The sequence below is a fragment of the Muntiacus reevesi genome, chromosome 13 (genome assembly GCF_963930625.1).
Source record: "Muntiacus reevesi chromosome 13, mMunRee1.1, whole genome shotgun sequence".
Classification (NCBI taxonomy): domain Eukaryota; kingdom Metazoa; phylum Chordata; class Mammalia; order Artiodactyla; family Cervidae; genus Muntiacus; species Muntiacus reevesi.
The window spans coordinates 6,277,097-6,295,736 of record NC_089261.1 but is presented as its reverse complement, the minus strand read 5'-3'; the positions used below and the strand labels follow the sequence as shown (position 1 = coordinate 6,295,736).

General features: G+C 61.2%; 1 protein-coding gene across 4 annotated transcripts in view; it reads right to left on the bottom strand.

The window, feature by feature from the left end:
* The window catches only part of TTC28 (tetratricopeptide repeat domain 28), a 599,164-nt gene that overhangs the window by 16,573 nt on the left and 563,951 nt on the right, over nucleotides 1–18,640 (bottom strand). For all 4 annotated transcript variants that reach the window (XM_065904566.1, XM_065904567.1, XM_065904568.1 and 1 more), the window contains 3 exons: nucleotides 16,924–17,064; nucleotides 6,460–6,604; nucleotides 1,260–1,439 (listed from right to left, as the gene is read on the bottom strand). In XM_065904566.1, coding sequence (XP_065760638.1) covers nucleotides 1,260–1,439; nucleotides 6,460–6,604; nucleotides 16,924–17,064 — 466 coding nt within the window. The remainder of the gene's footprint in view (nucleotides 1–1,259; nucleotides 1,440–6,459; nucleotides 6,605–16,923; nucleotides 17,065–18,640) is intronic.

Genomic DNA, 18,640 nt, shown 5'->3' with positions numbered 1-18,640 from the left:
CCCTCAGTAAGGGGGAACCGACGCCACAGGGGCTTCAGGGGTGGCTTTGTTTAAACCTGCAGAAAGCAAGTCACTCTCAAGGGAAATAGGGCCAAATTAAGTCCTTTAGAGGCACTACCACTGAAAAGATTACAGACCCTTCAAAAGAGAAACCTCCCTGAATTATAAAATCAGCATAAAGAAGCCCAACAGAGTTCTGATTTCACCCCACAATGCCTTCTGATGTTTTGAGGGGACACATCAAGTGTCAAAACTATTTCAAAATAATTTTCTGGTGCTTCCACCTGGTGCCGCCTTCTGGGAGAGCAAGGCCTGTGGGAGCCTGTGGGAGGCAGGACGCCTGTCCCTGGCTCGCCTCTGCCTGCTGGGCGCCCCGCAGCGGGAGGGGTCGGCCCTCAGGCCGGATGCACACAGCTCGCTCATCGACAGGATTCAGTCAACCGTGGGCACGAGGAAAACTTAGAGAAAATAATTTCTTTCTCCTTGAACTGAATCTGTCCCATGTGAAGGATGATCCAGCAACAAAAACAGTCAAAACTAAGCTCTCCAAAGCCCATGGGGCAGAAATTGGCCCGGTGGAACCCTGCCAATGGCCAAGGTCAGCGGAGGCTGAGATGGGTCCCCTGCAGGCGCCCGTGCCCAAGCCTGGGGCGGAGTCCCAGGGCAGGAGGGAACCCGGGTCTCAGGGTCCCTGGGCGAGTGAGAGAAGGGAAGAGGGTTCAGGGCTGGCTCCGAAGGCCCTCTGGTCAGGCAAGCAGGGCCAGGGGTGGCAGTGGGGTGAGCCCTGACCCGCGAGGGCCCACTGTCGCCCCCTTGAGTCCATAGAGGTCATCCTGTGCTGACTTTCACTGAACAAGACGGGTCCCCTCTCCCCTGAAGGCCACTCATCGTGTTGGTTCTATCGCCCCACAGCGCTCTTCTCCACTTGACGCTGATCTCATCTGTCTGCCCTCCCTCCCGCGGCCCCCCCACCGGGCAGATGCAGCGCCCACTCCACGGTCAGCCTGCGAGCGGGTCCGGCCTCGGGGGAGCGATCCACCTTTCAGATGCATGACCTGCCTCCAGCCCAACTCGGTGCTGTGACTGAACTCCTATTCTGGTGTCCGAGCAAAGCAGCGGAGACAGAAAGGACGCCCGGCGCCTCCTGGGGAGCTGAGGGCTGCCGGGTTCAGAAGGCTGTCCCCTGCCTTTAGACAGATCTGCTCTGAGGTCCCCGCGGCCTCTGGCTGTGGCCCAGCTCGCTGGGCAGCCTGACTTACCTTGGCCTGCGGGCCGAGGGAGCGGATGGAGGGGACGGCGATGAGGGCAAAGCGCTCGTACAAGTACTCGTTGGAGGAGCTCCCTTTCAGGAGGGCGAACGGGATGAGGTAGAGGTCCCCCTCCAGGACCAGGACCAGCTGCCGGTGCCGGCCCACGGGGCCGCTGGAGTGCATCAGGCCCTGCGGGGAGCACACAGCTGACGCCGGTGGATGCCTGCCCCCCAGGGGTGCACTCGGGGGTGGGGGCGCCCGCCTGCCTCCCTGGCCCCGCCCCGAGGGGGAGGGTAGAGGAGCACGGCCAGGGGGAGACTGGGGTCACCCATCACGGAGGGGGTATCCCCAGAGATAAGGCCCAGCAGGTCATCTGGATGTTCGCCAAGGGCAGTTGCCCTGAAAACGCTCTGCAGTCACGGTCACCCGGAGCAGCGTGGAGGGACCCGTCTCAGCACTGAGGGCCCGGCCGGGGTGGGACCACTGTCCGCGGATGAGAAGCGAGACCCAGTGTGTGGACAGAGGCTCCGAGACCAGGACGACACCCCTGCAGGAGGAGGTCCCCACTGCAGGGCCTCTGTCCCTCACTGGCTCCGCAGGGCTGTCCCCACCCAGTCCCCTGAGACTGGTGGGGACTCTGACGCTGACAGGGCCCCCGTTTCAGTCCTGGAAGGCTGGGCGGGACCCGAGGGGTGGGCGCACACAGACCAGTCAGACACCTCATGCTCCAACAGAGCTGCTGCTGGAGACTAAGGCCTGATGACTCTGGATAAAGAAAAGCAGGCGACGGCTGTGAAGCCTGGACTGGACACAGGGTGGGTGTGCATAAAGACGAGGCGGCCACAGGAGCCCGCGGGCACCAGGTGCCGGGTGGCCCTGGACGCTGGCTCGGGGAGGGTCACAGCCGGCACCCTGCCCTCGTCCCTCGGCCACCCGAGCTGCTGTGCACCGGGGGTGAGCGCTGGTCTGAGGGTGCAGGGGGTGCTCAGCAACCACGACTGAAAGCTACCAGGACCGTCTCCAACCAGAAGTGGAAAAGTCCAAATTCAGCCCACTCCACTGTGCTCTCTGAACCACAAACAACAGACCACTGGTTCCCCTGGGGAGTCTGAGAAGTGGAGGAATCTGGCTGTGGAGACGCAAAACCAGTGGGCGGCCAGAGCCAGAGGGGTCCCCTGGACCCCCAGGGTCCAGTCTCCTGGCCACTCCAGGCCACGTCAGCTCCAGGGGCTGCTCACGCACAGGGGCCTCTCTGAGGCCAGGATGGTGACCACGAGCCCACACACCCTCGGTGCAGGCGGGCCTCGGCTCCCCCAGAACCTGCTGGGGTCAGGCTGAGATGCGGGTGGTCGAACATCAGCTTGAATCAGCCCACGAGCCCTGACCCAGGGGAGGACGCCGCTTGCCCAGGCGGGCTGGCGTTCTCACCACTTCCGTGGCCCAGACAGCTGACTGGTCAGTGCCTCCATTCTTCCTGCTCCTTGTCAGCTGTGGAGACGCCTCGGGCCTCAAGTGACGTCTGTCCTCATGGGAATGTTACTCCAGAGTCCCCAGCAGAGACCAGACAGCCTGGCGGCGCCCACCCTGCAGGCCTGGTGCCCTGTCCACACTCAAGCATCGAGGGCCGGCTGTTCTGTGGACGAGCGTCCCCTGACTGCCTCCAGAGCCCCCCGTCTTCTTACAGACCAGCTGTGACCAGGTGGTCATCTCCCAGTAAGGAGAAGTCGGGTTACCACATCACTTGATTCGTCTTTACAGCCACAACTCAGCCAAAGCCATGCTCTTCTCCTAACCAAGCCCCTGGCAGAGCCAGGTCCCTCCTCCAGTTCTCAGAGGGGAGGTCCTGGGTCACCCTGGAGCTCTGGTGCCTGGGGAGGCTGGGTTCTGACCTAACCGACGTGACCAGCAAGTTGGAAGTCAGTTTCTGCAGTCCTGAGCCCGATGACTCCACTTAGCCTAAGAGTGGTCTTTGGTCAACAGCAGAGGTGGACGCGGATGACCTTTCCTTCTGCCCAGAAGCATTCACTCCTCCCACCTGTCCAACTATCTTGGGTTTGACGACCATAAACACAGGGAACAGGGGATTTAAATACATGCAAATAAATATAAGAAGGACAAAGACCATAACTAGAACAAGCCCAGAGACTTCCTAAATCATGTACAAAGAGTGACTTGACAAATCCTACGGAATGTTTGCCTCTGAACCTGGTCCTGGATGCTAGCAGCTCCTGGCCCTGGACGTCCAGGCCTCGAGGCCCCGTCTGCTCACGAAGAGGGCGGCCTGGGACCTGCGTGCATGAGCAGCTTCATGCGCAGCAGCCTGCGGCTGCGAGGGGCTCCTGAGGCGAGTCCAGGCTCGGGCGTGAGGCACTCCCCTCCACTCCAGGGTGAATGCCACGGACGCGCACAGGGTCTGGTCCCTCTCACACTAACCAGGCGCACTTCTCCTTTGCGTCTGAGACAGGATTTGACTTAATGTTTGCTGATGACTCGTGAGCAGATGGAACGGGGACTCCTCAACGATAACTGGACATGCTTGCCCTGTCCTGACAGCAAAGGACGGCGGGCTTCCAGGAAAGAACCACGGCGGTATTTCCCTTCAGCTAAATTCAATCAAGTCCTGGTGCAAGCCAGCGGGAAGACATCATTCTGTTCCACTTTTCATACCATCTGACCTAGGCCCCTAGCATCAGGACTGCGGCTAAACAAAGGCAGTTGTTCAAATAATTATGAGCTGCATGTGAAGAGGCTAACAGCTTTAGTCTTGAAGTGTCAGTGACTCATAATCTTGGACTTTGGGTTTTGATGTGTATTTTCATTGAAAACATGGAGAAGGCCAGGCTTCGTCTGGCAGCTGACAGCGCGGGAGCAGTGGACGGTGTCGCCCTCTAGTGGCCTCGGAGCAGGGTGGGAACGGCCAGCCCACCAATGGGGAGGACGGTCTGGGAGCACAGAGCCACTGCCTGCCCCGTGTCTCCTCGTGTCCAGGATGCGGTGCGCCCAGCAGTGCCCGGCACGTGTCAGTAAACACTCGTGGGACGAGACAAGCTCCTGAGGGAAGTGTGTTCACTGGACCACAGTGGGTCCCGAGAGGTGCTTCCCCATCCCGTTCCCTCTAACGGCCTCTGAGAGGTTTCACTCCACGTCTTTTTGGAGGCTTTCTGACTCCTTCACCGTGTTCAAACTCCTCAGTCACAAACGAGAACACTTTTAACATCAGGAACTGAACGTTGTCACCCTAAATGCCTCCTTCAAGACGTGACCACACTGCTGAGGGTCACACCTATTCTCACGCACAGCTCCTGGGCACATGCACAGTGGGGACCGGGGCTTCCCTCCTGTCAGTCATACAGAGGCTGCACAAAGACTGTCGTACAGTCACTGTTCCAATGCCTTTGGGGCTCGAGTCCATAAATCTTCCCTTCCTGGCACCCTGGAGGAGCACAGAGGTCCAGCCACAAGCAACCACTAATCCCACTGACAGGTTTTTTATTCTTTAAGTCACAGGGCAAAGTCCTCAGAGAGAGAAATTGTCTAAAAGTCACAGGGCGGATTCAGAAGGGGACCCATAAGGGACAACTCACGGTTGAAGCAGCGCCTCCACTGAGCGGAGATGCTGTGATGGATGAAGGGAGGGGCCGCCCCCACCCCCACCCCAGGACTTCTGCCTTCCATACCAGGAAGAGCCCCTCCAAGCCCTGCCTTCTGGGGCCCAAAGGGGCACATCCTCCAGCGAAACAACTGGCGCTCAGGTGCCGGTCCCCTGAGACACATCCCTGCACTTGGGATCTGCCCAGATGTGAGCCAGGCCCAGCACCCGGCTGGAGGCCAGGATCAGGGGCTCAGCCTCGGAGCTGCCCCACAGGCCCGGCGGCTTCCTTCTGCATCCGAACCCCTCAGAAAGCTCGCGGCTGCCATCCCAGAGCGGTCACAGAGAACCCACTCGCTGACTTAGGTCTTGGGTCTTCTGTTTTGCATCCAGACTAGACCCGAAAGCCAAATGCATCTCTGGACCATGTACCGCCAATAAGCTTTACTGAGTGCCAGCACACACCAGGCCCCGGGCCAGCCAAGGGACATGGAGACGGCTCTGCTCGGCGGCACGTCCTCAATCGGCCTCCACTGGTGCAGGCACCTGGCCATTCCCAGGGGCCTGTTACGAACTGGGTGCTTGTCTCTTCCCAGATTCATACGTTGACACCTACCCCCTCAGTGATGGTGTCTGGAGGTGGGACCTTTGGGAGATAATTCGGTTTAGATGCGGGCAGGAGTTCCAGGAGGGTCCCCTGTGAAGGGGACAGGAGACCTGAGTGTGCTCACTCTCTTTCTCTCCACCACGTGAGGACACACGAGAAAGTGACTGTTCTCACGCCAGGAAGCGGGCCTCCACCAAGAAGTTGACGATGCCAAGCACCCTGACCTGGGACTTCCAGCCCCAGAACTGTGAGAATCCAGGTGACCCAGTCGGTGGCATTTTGTCACAGCAGCCAGAGCTAACCCACAGCTGTGGGCAATGCATCTGGTGGGCTCATGCACAGCCGTTCAGATTCACGAGATCCCTGAGCCCTTCAGCAGCCCCGCACCCAGTCAGAGAACCGCGTCTGGACGATCAGTGACGGGCAAAGACCAAGGCCACAGAACCCCGTCAGAGGCCGTGCTCAAGCTTCTCGAGAACTCAAGTACAAGGACGAGTCTGCCGCTGGACCCCGAAGTGGAGTGAGTCCTCCCAAGGCAGGGGCCGAGGGTCTGTTCCCATCAGGAAGTAGCCCCTGGCTTGGAGCTGCTCAGGTGAGACCCTCGGATGAGCAGTGGGCAGGGGAGCTAACATGGGCGCATCTCCCACCCTGACTGCGGAGATGGGGGGATGCGTGCTGCCCTGGGCCCCCGGACCTCCCCAGGTCTGAGGAGCATGCTGGGAAGGAGCAGCATCTCATGTGCACCTGAGACTCCAAGGTCGACCCAACCGCCAGCCGGGAGACTGGCCAGGGCCCGAACCTGTGTCTGCCCCCTTGGAGCCCAGGACCCCATTTGCGGCCCAGAGGCCCCCTTAGAACAGCGTCCACATGAGTGTCTAGAGGCTGGCTGAGAAGCCCCATGTCTGGAAAACCCTCGCTGTCTCAGGAGCCTGTTCTGTGTTTGGGGGCAGGGGCATGGGGTGCTGAGCGGGAAGTGATGCGTCCTGACGCCAAGGGGCCGGCCAAGCACTTACCCCCTCCATGGGAGCCACGAGCAGGTCGTACAGGGCACGGAGCGGCGGCCTGGCGGACAAGCTCTGCCTCCTGGGAAGAGAGGAGGTCCCGTCCTTGACAGGCGACGCAGCACTGCCCACCAGGCTGGTCACGCTCTGGCAGCTCCTGGGGAGAGAAGGGGGGCTGAAGCCGGCAGGAGGCTGCCCTCCCCCTCAGGTACGTTCGCAGTACCGTGAGCACGGATACACCGCGGGCGGCCCAGCTGCACACAACGTCGACACGGGCTGTGGAGCCTTTCTGCATAATCACATGTCCCGAAGTGCTGTTCAAAACATTTAATTACATCCTCATGCGGAGCGACTGGGCAGGCAAACGTGAGGACCATGAGAATTAGGGCAGCCGCCAATCAGCCAGGAAGACAGTGCCCTGAGACCCGTCAGTGTCCGGGGCGGGAGCTGCAGACACGAGGCTCGTGGTGGCCCCGCCAGAGCCCCAGCGCAGCCCGAGGGGCAGGTCAGTTCAGGCGTGGCTGCAGGTTCTGTTTTGCTTTTCATGTACGTTCCATTGTTTCTAGGCAAAATTTTATCAGTACAGATGGTATTTTCAACCCCAAGGCCCCAACTTTCACACTCTTGATGTTAGGGGAAGCACACTGACTGAAACCACTTACCCTGGCCGGGCACCACAGTAAACATTTGCGTGAGTTATTTTATGACACGAGGTCCTGGTAAGGAACACAAGAACTAACAAGCTACCGCCAACTGGAAGACTTCGGGAAAGATCAAAAGGAGATGTCACGTGTCCTTCCACCTCCCAGAATCCTTCTTGCTGGCATCCATCTTGGCTGAGCAATGCATGCACCAGCAGGAAGAACCCTGAGTAAGACTGGCCAGAGACAGCCCAGAAACTGACCCCATCACCATAACCCTGAGACTGCGAGCCGCGTGGCAGGGCAGTCTTCTGGGCCCCCTTCCCTCCCGCTCTCCCCCAGGGCGCCCCGCCCAATAAAGTCTCTTGCTTGGTCAGCATGTACGTCTCCTCAGAGGATTCATCTCTGAGTGTTAGACAAGAGCCCACCCTCGGGCCTGGAAGGGGAGACCCCTTCCTGCAACACCGACACAGGATGAGAGCATTAACTGAGTCACTGATTCACGGAGCAAATGTTTCCCGCCGGGCACTGATGCAGGCAGGCCCTGGGGACCGAGAGAGGACAAAGGACACGGCTGAGAAGGCGGAGGGATGGCGGCGGGAAACGAGCCCATTCCCTGCAAGGACAGGCTGCCCCTCAAGTCTTGCTAAACCGGCCCTGCAGCCTGGTCGGCGTGGCCTCAGCACAGCTCCACAGAACCAGAACCAGCACAGGCTCCACAGAACCAGCAGTCAGTCAGTGGTCCCTCAACCTTGATGCAGACGCTGTGCACGGTTCAGGAGTTGCTGCTACACATTTAGGACCTTAAGACACAGAGCAGGTCTCACAGCAGACTCAGCTAAGTCAGTGCTCCGGACGCGGGACTGGTGGTTCTGCGATTGTTACCAAAGGGAAAAGCAGAACACACTCTCGCCCAGCCCCCACCCCCAGTCCCTGGGTCAAGCCAGGGTGCTTGACCATCTAAAGAAATGATGATTTGCATTTTTGAGACCTGGCTCTATCCCCTGGCCTTCCCCCCACCCTGCGGTGTTCTCAGCAACATCCCAACTCTAAACCCTAGGGCAGTGCCAGGCCAGGCTGAGAGCACCCCCCGCCCCCACCTGCTCCTACAAGAGAAGGAAGGGTAGAGGACTCGAGGGCCTGAGAGCCCGCTCACGGCGCCCGTCCATCACCCTCACTCAGAAAACATGGAATCACGAGTGACAGGGGCCGGGACACGTCTTTGCCGTTAGAGCCAGTGAAGCACTGATAACCCTGGAGTGACACTCACAGGCTCACCTAATTCCCTGGAATACACCACAAAGAGCATTGCTCCCCTGAAAGAGCAAGCATCAAACTGCCCCCCAGAGGAGAGTCTGGGGCCACACGTGGTGTCCGTCACGGCAGCGTGTGCCCGTGCACACAGCCTGTGTGACCTCACATCCTCGGGAGCCCGAGCTGCCCCCAGGACAGCTTAGGGGTGGAGCGGGGAGCGGCCAGACAGCAGCACCCTCTCGCTGCACCGCCCTCACTAGACACGTGTCTACCTGGACTGTGGGCTGGTTACCCCATTCAGGCACCTGGTCTGATTAATCTGGCCAAAGACATCCAGGGGAGTGCCATGTTCCCAGACAACACTGTGTCCCCAAGTCCTAACGGAGACTGATGGGACACTCCCCAAGGCCCTGAATTAAACAGCTCCTACTGGAGTGAGACCAGCTCAGCACCCTGAGCTTCCCTGGGTACCAGGAGACCAGCATAACCAAGCTGTACGGGGTGGGGGCCAGGGGGAGGCAGGAGGAAGTGGGGGGCTACGTGGTGGACAGACCGTTTGCAAAAAGGGTGAACAGTGCAGGATGGGGAGGACAACGGTGAAGCATCTTCACCTAGACGTGCTGGGCGTCTCGGCTGATGGGACAGTGAGTGGGGAGGTCTGGGCAGGAGGGCCAAGTGGGCTGAAGGGCCTTTTTATTGAACCCGGGAAGTGCCAGAGGCACCTACCGGGGCCCAGCAACGCTAACCCTCTCCACACACATCACGCCCGCAAGGTGCCAGGGTCCACAGAGGGCCAGCCCGAGGGTTCCTGCACTGGGCTGTGGGGAAGGGGGTCCGGGGTACAAGAGACTGTGCTGGTCACACAGAGCGGAGGCCGGGCTCTTGGAAAGAGGACTGCTTGCTGTGGGTTAGCCCACCTGGGGACAGGGCGGGAAAGGCCACTCCAAGGCCAGGAACAACACGGGGCGAGGTACCCATGTTGGCAGTGGAACAGTGGGGTGCCAGGGACAGAGCACTGAGGGAAGTGGAGGGGGGTGGGGCTTTAGGGTGAGTGGGCTGGGCGGCTTGGCCTCTGGGCTCCGGCCCACACCCTTCAGCACCAGGCGTGCCTGAACAGGAAAACAACTCCACCAGGCCAGTTCCTTCCAAGGCTGATCAGAGAAAGGCCCCGAGGACTTCACCCTTCCCTGCAGGCCTCTGGCGGGGCTCCAGAACTGGGACCAGGCTAAGACATGGTGCCCCCAGCCCTGGCCAGTTGAGGGGGGAAGCCGGTTGATGTCAGGTCTCTGGTCAGGGCTGGTAAACACGTGGCTGGCCGTGGCACTTCAGTGGTGGTTTCGGAGGACACTCTCTGGGCATCTGCACACTTCCAGGGGCAGGTCTCAGGCTAGGAAACCGCCCCCCCTCCCGCCCAGGGTCATAGGTGGGAGCAGTGGTTTCCTCACCTCCACATCGCTGGCCGGGACAGACTGCAGTCAACTAGCTCCCTGTGTGTGCGGCTTCTGTTTTTACTAGGACATCTGACATTCACAGTGACCGAAGGCCGCTCTCACTGGGCCGCAGCACACAGCCACGGCCGAGCCCCCACTGAGCTGCTCGTGCAGGCCGAGGGCAGAGTCGGCCTCGCGGATGTGTCCGCGGTGCCCGGCTCCGAGCCCCGGCCAGAGTGGCTGACAAGTGTCAGCGGGTGTGTGGGATGGCCCGTTCCCTGCTCCCACTGTCTTGCAATGTCACCACAGCCAGTGACCCCTTCGCACCGCGGGCGCTCGGCCAGGGCTGGGGCCTCGGCGACTGCACTGCTTCGGTTTCTGCAGCAGCCTGGCTGACTTCTCTCTGCCTCGGCAATCTGGACTCAGATGGGGTAAGGGTGCTTTGACAGGGTGGACGCATCCCCTGTGACAAGCGTGTGAGCTGCGGAAGGGGCCGCACCCCCATTCAGGCTCCAACCAGGCCCGCCACACCCACATCACCGCTCAGGAGGCGGGGCCGCCCCTCCCCTAGGGATGAAGAGCCCACTTTAGGGAGACCAGGAGGCTGCCGGGCAGGCAGGGTCAGGGCTCCCACCTGCCGGGGAGCCGTTTTTTGTGTCCCCCCAGCCTTGAGGACACGCTAAGCCCCCTGCACTCACCTCTGCTCCCCACCCCCCAGGAGTGGCTTCACAAAGGTGACCTGACCGCGGTGGGCGGCTGCTCCGCGGGCGCAGGAAGGAGGGCTTTCCCGGGACTCGCAGCCGCGCCGCCACGTGGCTCCAGCAGGGGGCGCCAGCTCGCCGTCCTCGAGGCCTCATTCGCTGCCGGGGCGCCAGTTGGGCTAACAGCCCAGCCCTCAGCACAGCACGGAGGGTTTTCTCACACCGCGCCGCGGTCTTTATCAGCTCCTTCCTTAGGTGATGTTTATTAACCTGCTTCTGGAGAAATACTCGTTTTCTCTGCGGCACGGCCATCTGTGTGCTAACGGGATGGGAGAGGCACTGAGCGGTACCCGGGCCGGGAGGCTGGCAGGCTTGGGGAGCGCCTGGGCTCGGCGCCCTCCGCAGAGCTCTGAGGTGAGGTGTGAGGCGCCCCGGGGCAGGGAGAGGCCGGGGTGGTTTAAGTCTCTGGAACGATGACAAATGCCGGGCGGCCTGGGCAGCACGCGCGGCTCGTGAATCTCCCCGGGGATGAAGAGATCTACTCGCCAAGCAGGGGATTTATAACGCACGGCTGCAGAAGACCCTGCGCGCTGGAACTCACGCCGGCTCACACGCTGACGCGGCCCCACCCGAGGCCTGCCAGGCGCCCGGGGACACTGGAGACGCTGCGGGATGCGCACTTGGAAGTCTCGGCCCCAAGTGCCGCTCTCAGCACCAGGCTAGCTGCCCTGGCTTCCAGTCAGGGCCCATGAAGGAGGGGAGTTGAGGGCACATGCAGAGCCTGCGTGGTGGGACCCCACCCCAACACACACACATTTCTCAGGCTTTCAGTCAAGACGCGGAGCTAGGTGAGCAGCAGAAATGGAGCAGCAGGGCTCAGCCCCCGAGAGGTAGGACTAAGCAAGGGCCCCGCCAGGCCCGAACACCCCAGGGATGGAGGTGGCCAGCCTGGCCCTGAGGTCCCGTCCATCCCGCCGGTCTCTCCGCTAGGAGGGAGGAACCCAAACCTAAGCTTGGCGCATCCCAGAGACCTGCAGGGACCGGGGCTCCACTTCCACCTGGAGGTCTCTATGCCAGGCCACCCTCCTCTGCAGAGGGACAGGGACCGGCAGAGCACGGGGGCGATTCTGACAGCAGGGAGGGGCGGGCTGACTGAGGAGGCGCAGGGCGGGGCCCCACCGCTGCCTCCCCGCACCTGGAGGTCCTCCGCGCTGCTCTCAACTCCCTGCCAGCACTCAGGTCCTTCCCACCTGACCCCGTGCACGCATGGCCAAGATGGAAGCTGAGCCAGGAACACTCCCCGGGGGCCCTGCCGACTTCAGGGCCACAGGAGGGAGGGGGCCTCAGCTGGGGTGGGCCTGGACCGGCGGACACATGCCCGTCCCTGGAAGGCTCCAAACGGAGACTCTAAGCCTGAGGCCCGGAGGCCCAGGGCAGGGGCAGGGCCCCACCGGCTCTCAACAGTCAGGCATCAGGAAGCCGGGAGCCCAGGGCCCAGCGCTGCCACAGCCTCAGCCCTTGCGCCCGTCTGGAATCGCCGACAGACAGATGCTGCACTGGGCACCGTGTTCGGTCTGCTTGCAGGACGTGCACAGGCCAGGGTGTGCGGGTGGGGGTAGGGGGGAGCGGGAGGGAGGGGGGAGGGAGGGAGCGGCGAGGGAGGGGGGAAGGAGGGCCCCACAGTGCTGAGCTCCTTCCAGGTGCTGCCCACCTTTGCTCAGACAGCTCCTCTCCTGCCCTGAGGTCTCTATCACAGGTTCTCACTTTCCAGTGGCCAGTTCAGGAGGCTTCCTGTCTGTGCTCACAGCAGCAAGGTCCCAGGCCTTGGGGTCGGGGGTCCTGCTCCTGCCCCTCATGAGCCTTCCGCAGGGGGCCTCCTGCCCCACATTCAAGGAGCTGGGAGCGGTGCTGGCAGGCAGGGCTCAGCGCCTGCTCCACGGGCATCTGCTGCTTTGACCCACTGGGCTCCTCCTCCCCACCTCGGCCCTGCCAGGAGCTCCAAAAATCCCCTAGGGGCTCTGAACTGCGACCTGAGGGAACGGGAGGTGGCCAGCCTGAGATCTGAACAAGTGCCTGGGTTTTAAGGTACCAGTGGAAAGATTAATTGATGAACCCATTATATTCAAGCAGTCAGTGACTCTCCACCACGAACATCCTCACATGAAGGCTGTCTCCACGGGGAGGTGAAGGCTGTCAAAGGCTGCATTTTAAGTACTTATTCAATAAGCTGTCGGTGCTGTCTGCCTGCTCCCCTCCCCCGTCACCCACTGCCCGCTCCCTGGCCTCTCCCTCGGGGGGTGGGCTCAGGCAGAGACCCCTGCCCTTCCAGGGACGCGACTCCTCTCAAGTCCAGAGACAAACCTGGGCCGCGTGGGGCTCCGCTTCTCCTGCTCGCAGGCTCTCCCGGGAAGGCTGGTCAACGGCTGGGACACACGTACCACCAAGGGGCTGGGGACAGCCCTCCTGAGGGACTGCGGCGCGGCCCACTCTGCTCTTTGCTCCACAGCCCAGTCTGGGGTGGGGCGGCGGGTCACCTAGGAAAACCCGATGCCCAGGCCAGCCTCACACAGGCTTTGCCTGCTGACCCCTTTAGGGGCCCAAGCTGGGCGTTAGGGGGACAGGCTTACGATGTACTCAGGGATAGAGAGAAGAGGTCACTGTGTGTGTGGCCTGCCCAGCTGATGCTAACACAGAAACACCCTTTCCAAAGGGCCTTGTTCCCATGGGTGATCTGTGGGTCCTGTTCCACACAGGACCTGTCACCCCACAAACCTGTGGAGTCTTGTGGAGTCTCATTCATTGACAAAGAAACCCCAGAGCCAAGTTAGTGTTTTCCAAGGACAGAAGGCACCACCTCAGAAGCGGTGAGCTCCCGCTCACTGGAGGAGTTCAGGCAAAGGCTGTGGCCAGCTGGAGGGAGCCTTAGACGGCTGGGGTCTGGGAGCCAGAGCTCTGTCTGTGGAGCTGGCGAGACATGGGTCCTAACGGTGGCCCTGCCACTGGGCCCATGTGACCCACCCATCAGGAAGGTCCACGTCGGAGCACTGACATGGGCGCGCGGGCCGTGCATGGGGGCCTCTCTTTAATCTCTCCCATCCGGTCATGGGAGGCTGGTCCCCCGGGATGATGGCGCCACCTCTCTTCCCGCAGGACCCTTGGTCTTTGTCACTGACTCTCTTGGGGGACCCCGACCAGGTCAAGGAGTCTCATTTGCCAATTAACCCTTTTGTGGGGGTGATTGGGGTGCTAGTTGGAGGTTACAGAGCTGAGGGAGGGCTCTGACCCCATCGTGACCCCTCTCTAGAAGGAGGAACCTCGACATGTTGTTGCTCTCCACTTTGGTTCTAACCACTGACATCTGGGCAATAAGAAAGTCCCTTCCTACCCCCTACCTCACACACACTGCCAGAAGGGGAAAGAGCAAAGACAGTGGCAATAGCAGTCAGAACCCTTCTGGGATACTGGCCCCAGTGGGTCCTGGCTGGGTGCACCTGCAAGGCCAGGGCACGGCCTGGGACCCAGAATCCTGGAGCAGTAGACAGCATATCCTGTTCCTCTTCCTCTTTTCTTCAGGAAAAGTGATCTGCTGACTGCCCCTAGGTTCAGACACACACCCACACACATGCATACCCATACATGCACACCGGCGTTCCAGCCTCCAGCATAACTTCTCAAGCATTCTGCAAAACGAGGGGCAGAGGCCCCTTGGGCACTGCTGCTCTGCCCAGTGGGGGACCTGAGGGCCAGGTGCCAAATGAGAGACTCCTTGCTTTTCCTCGCTAGCAGTGCCTGCTCGGGGCTCAACACGCAACTGTGTTTTCTGCCAAAGTGCAGAGGCAAGAAGAAATACAGTGGCTGTGGTGACCTCAAGAACAAAGACCAAGCTGTGCAGTGTGTGGAGGGGAGGGGCAGAATTCTAAGGCCAAGTCTCAGCTGACTTGCATCTGCCGCAGCAGCCTCATCCCCAACCAGTCCAGCGAACCACCCAGAACAACAGGGCCAGCAGCCCGTGAATCACAGAGCTGGAGGGCCCTGCCGCGGGGACCTGGTGCTGCTATACCCACGGCTGCTGCCACCTCACCTCCTCGGGCTCAGGGACCAGTGCTCCGCAAGCCCCCACAGTAGTGGGGTCTGCAGAAAAGCCACTTCTCAGCCGTCCCAGCCAGTGACACACCAGCCCCACCTCCTGGTCACGAAGGGGCAGAGAGAAAGGCCTGCAGGGGCCCCACGAGGTCAAGACAGCTGGGAGGTGGGACCAGAAACACAGCCCTGCACCTGCTGGGCGGCAGGTCTCCACCCTCCTGGCCTGTGTATGCCCCTCAGCTGCAAGAGCCATGGCTGGGCTGGAAGGTGGCAAGCACCCGCACCGTCCTAACCAGGATACCTCTGCTTCTGTGGGCCGCTAGGACGGACAGAGGCCAGCACCCCCCTTCCTGGACTTGTGGTCGACAGCAGAGGCCTGTGGCACCCAGCACCAAAGCTGAAAACAGACTGTTTCCTCTCCTCCGATCTGCCCTCAGAAGCCTCTAGGAGGCCAGGACTGAAAAGGTGTGCAGAGAGGTGCAGGAGTTCCATTCCCGGCATCTTCCTGAGGGCAGGCTCGAGGCTTTAGGCAGGGCAGACCTGACGAGGGAGCTGGCCAGACAGTAGCCAGGCAGTGAAGCCACTGCGGGCCAGGCAGCCCTTCCCAGCCTCAGGGTGGCCCATCCTCGGCCTGGCCGCAGGCACTGACCGCATTGTTTAATGAACCAGTGAGCTAACCGTGGTCCTGGGCTCACTGGACCTACCTCAGAGCTGCTAGGAGTGACAACAAACGTTTTCTCAAAGCAAGCAACTCCATGATACAAAATTCACACCCCTTCCTGTCCAGGGATGATGAGCTAGGACACCGGGTACACCTTCCTTGCCCAGCACCCAAGGCCCTTGAGGAGGGGCTCCTGTCCATGGGCGCGCCTGAGATCAGGTGGGCCACGGACGCCTGACAGCGGCCTCTGGCGCGCACTCTCACACAAACGACACAAGGTGGGACAGGAAGAGAAAGGGCGGGTGAGGCCGCAACCTGGGGCGGTCAACAGCTGCTGCACAGGCACATGCACACCTCATCCCTCCAAAGTCTATCCACCCACGTCATCGGGAGAATCCAAGTTTAACAGTGTCCTTCCCACTTCACTCAAGGCAGCAGAAAGTCAGCACACCTACGAGACTTCTGCACATTCCGAAGCCTAGCGTGTGCTGTTCATACATTAGCTGCTGTAGTTCCATGTTAAGGGAACCCTGCAAAGTAGGAAGCTTGTTCCCACTTTAGTGACGAGGAAAAGGCTGACAGTGGTGAAGTCGCCTGCCGCAGGTCCCACAGCTTACATGCGACAAGGCCAGACCCAAGGCCTGCGCTCTTCGCACCCTAGCTTACAACCAGGGATGGCAGCACTGGCAGAGACCCCAGAGCCTGAGGAGCTGAGGCTGAGGATGGAGTCAGCCTCAACCCCACGCCTCCTCGCGCCTGGTCCTGTCCCTTCCAAGAAATCTGAGCCCCGAGCGGCACCTGTGAAGGGGACAGGGCTACAGAGGAAACTGGGAGTGAACCAGCTGGGGTTATGGCCTCCTGTCAACCAGACGCCAGTCCCTTCAGCCCTGGCTCCTGGCTCCCATCCCATCTGACTCACCCCTGGGAAAGTAAACACGCGTCTGTCACCCTGACAGCACAATAATGGGAGGAAACCGGGGCCTGGAGCAGGAGCACACAGGGCCCAGTGGCCCCCCACAGCGGTCACTCCCGCCCGTGCGCCCGCTCCCCCGGCCACCCTGCAGAGGCAGGGGCCTCAGCGTCCAGGAGGTCTTTCTGGAACGGTTTTCTCCAAATGTGACTCCCAGGTGCTGCCAACCAGTGACAGCGGGACAAGTGCTCTTTAACCCCAACCACCTCCCCTGTTCATCTGAACACAGCTCAGCTTGCACCCCTGGTGCAAAGACACAGGGGTGCGCCGGCTGGCAATTTCAACCTTGGCTCATCTCAATGCCAAGTACTTTGGTCAAGTAGTGGAGACAGGCCCGGGAGGGAATGGGCTCCTCCCCGGCAATGCTGGCATCTGCTCCCCTGGCCTCCCTCAGCCCCAGACCAGAAAGGTCCAGGCACAGGGCCTGGCTGTGAGCTACTGGCACAAGTTGGCCAGGGAGAAAGTGTGTGATGCGGCTCTCTGTGCAGCCTCTCCTGGCATCTGGGAGATCAGCCCCGAGGCCACGGTAGGGAGCGGCCGACTGTCCCCTGGGCCTCCCACCCAGCCACGTGGACAGTCACATCAGGCCAGCTGTGCTTCCTCCCCCGACCCGGAGGGCTGCTGTGACCCCAAAGGCCAGAGCACCGCAGTTGCCCCAGCAGACCCCCATCCCACGAGCCCACGCAGCTGGAAGGTCACAGAAGCTGCACCACCCAGGAGGCAGGGCCACACGCACCTGTTAAACAGGTTGTTGCGGCGAACCATCCGGAGAAAGCCAGTGGGGTCGGTGACTGAGTTGAGCCTGTTGTTCATCTCCTCAAACTGCTGGTCCATGATGTCTCCGGCTTCACTCTCGGTCTCGCTGCTGGCACAGGCCCTGCGGGGAAACAGCAGGGAAAGGTGCTGAGTGCTGCAGGCCTGCTCCGAGGCCCCGTCCGAGGCTCCAGTGTGGCCCGGCTCCTCCCGAATCCCCTCGTGCTCCCCGTGTCCCCTCCTGCTCCCCACAGTCCTCCTGCTCATGTCCAGCACTGCCCCTGGCTGCAAACCCTCTTCAGGAAGGGGCTGCACCGGGGCCCGGGCTGCACTCCCTGCATCCGGCCTGTGCCCCGCATGGACGGGGTGTGGGATCGCCCCTTGCTGAATGAATGGCACCACTTGCTGTGTCCTGCTGGCCAGTGGGCGCTCCGCCAGCACAGGGCTTGGGCGAGGGCGCGGTGTGGCAGGAGCTCCGGCCCACTCCAGCTTGGAACCAGTAACTAAGCGCCTGCCTGTGCCAGGCGCCACACCCGGCAGGGGATGCGCTGCCTCTAAAGGCACTTTTCCTGACGAGGACACAGACATGCCCAAGAGTGGCGGCAAGGCCAGGCAGAGGGGGACTGCTGAAATGAAGGCTTGAGAAACACAGCTGATTAAAGCCCACTCCAAGGTCAGCATGAAGATGTTATAAGTTTTGAATTACTAAATTTGTATTTCCCCTATGACAGACTGCAAAAGAGCATCTCACTATGGGTTTTAAATAAACAGAAGTACTCAGGACTGCCTTGATTCACCAGTCTGAGTAAAATAAGAGAGGGTGTATTAAACGTAAAAGCCGTGTCCCGTGGCCCTGACAGACCAAGCAGATGCAGCTCGTGTGGTCGCAGACGTGTCGAGGGAGTGCTGGCCGCCCCCAGGCCCACCGCGACCCCAGCCACTGCACCTGGGGCTCAGCAAAGGCGGCTCCACGTGTGGGGCCCCGCCTTCCTTCAGCGCCGGGTGCTTCCAGACTCTGGAAATGCAGTGACGTCCGCTCACAGGCGACTTCCAGCCCGCACGGCAACTGTGTCTAAAGCTCCTGCTGCCTAAGAGGCGGGTGGAGGGTAGAGAGCGCTGGAGGCACAGGACAGACTGACGGACCAGCCACATAAGCTGCTCGCGTGCAGGAGAAGTAGAACCTGGGCAGGGACAGACCCACTGCCAGAGAGAAGAGCTCGGCGCACCGAGGGTGAGGGTGAACACGGCCTGCCTCGAACAGCCAGGCCGATGAGCCCCTGGCGTCTGGATCACAGGACAGAGAAGGGGAGGACTTTCCCCCGGGTCGTCTTGGGGCCAACGAGATGCACCGTGTGATGCCACTTAGTACACCTGAAGGCTCTACCTGAGCGTCAGCCCAGATGAGAGGGTCCATTTTAGGTGTCAACTTGAGCGGGCCCCGGGGTGCCCGGCCAAGCGTTCCTCTGGGTATGTCTGTGAGGGCGTTTCCGGGTGAGATTAACATCGGAATCTAGACTGAGGAAAGCAAACTGCTCTCCCCGGCTCAGTGGGCCCCATCCAACCCGCTGAGCATCTGAACCGGAGGAGAAGAGGAGTGAGAGGGGCCTCCCGCCCGCCGCCCCGGAGCTGGGGTGTGGCGCTTCCCACCTCAGACGTGGGCGCCCCGCAGCTTACACTACCGGCTCTCCGTCTCTGGCTCA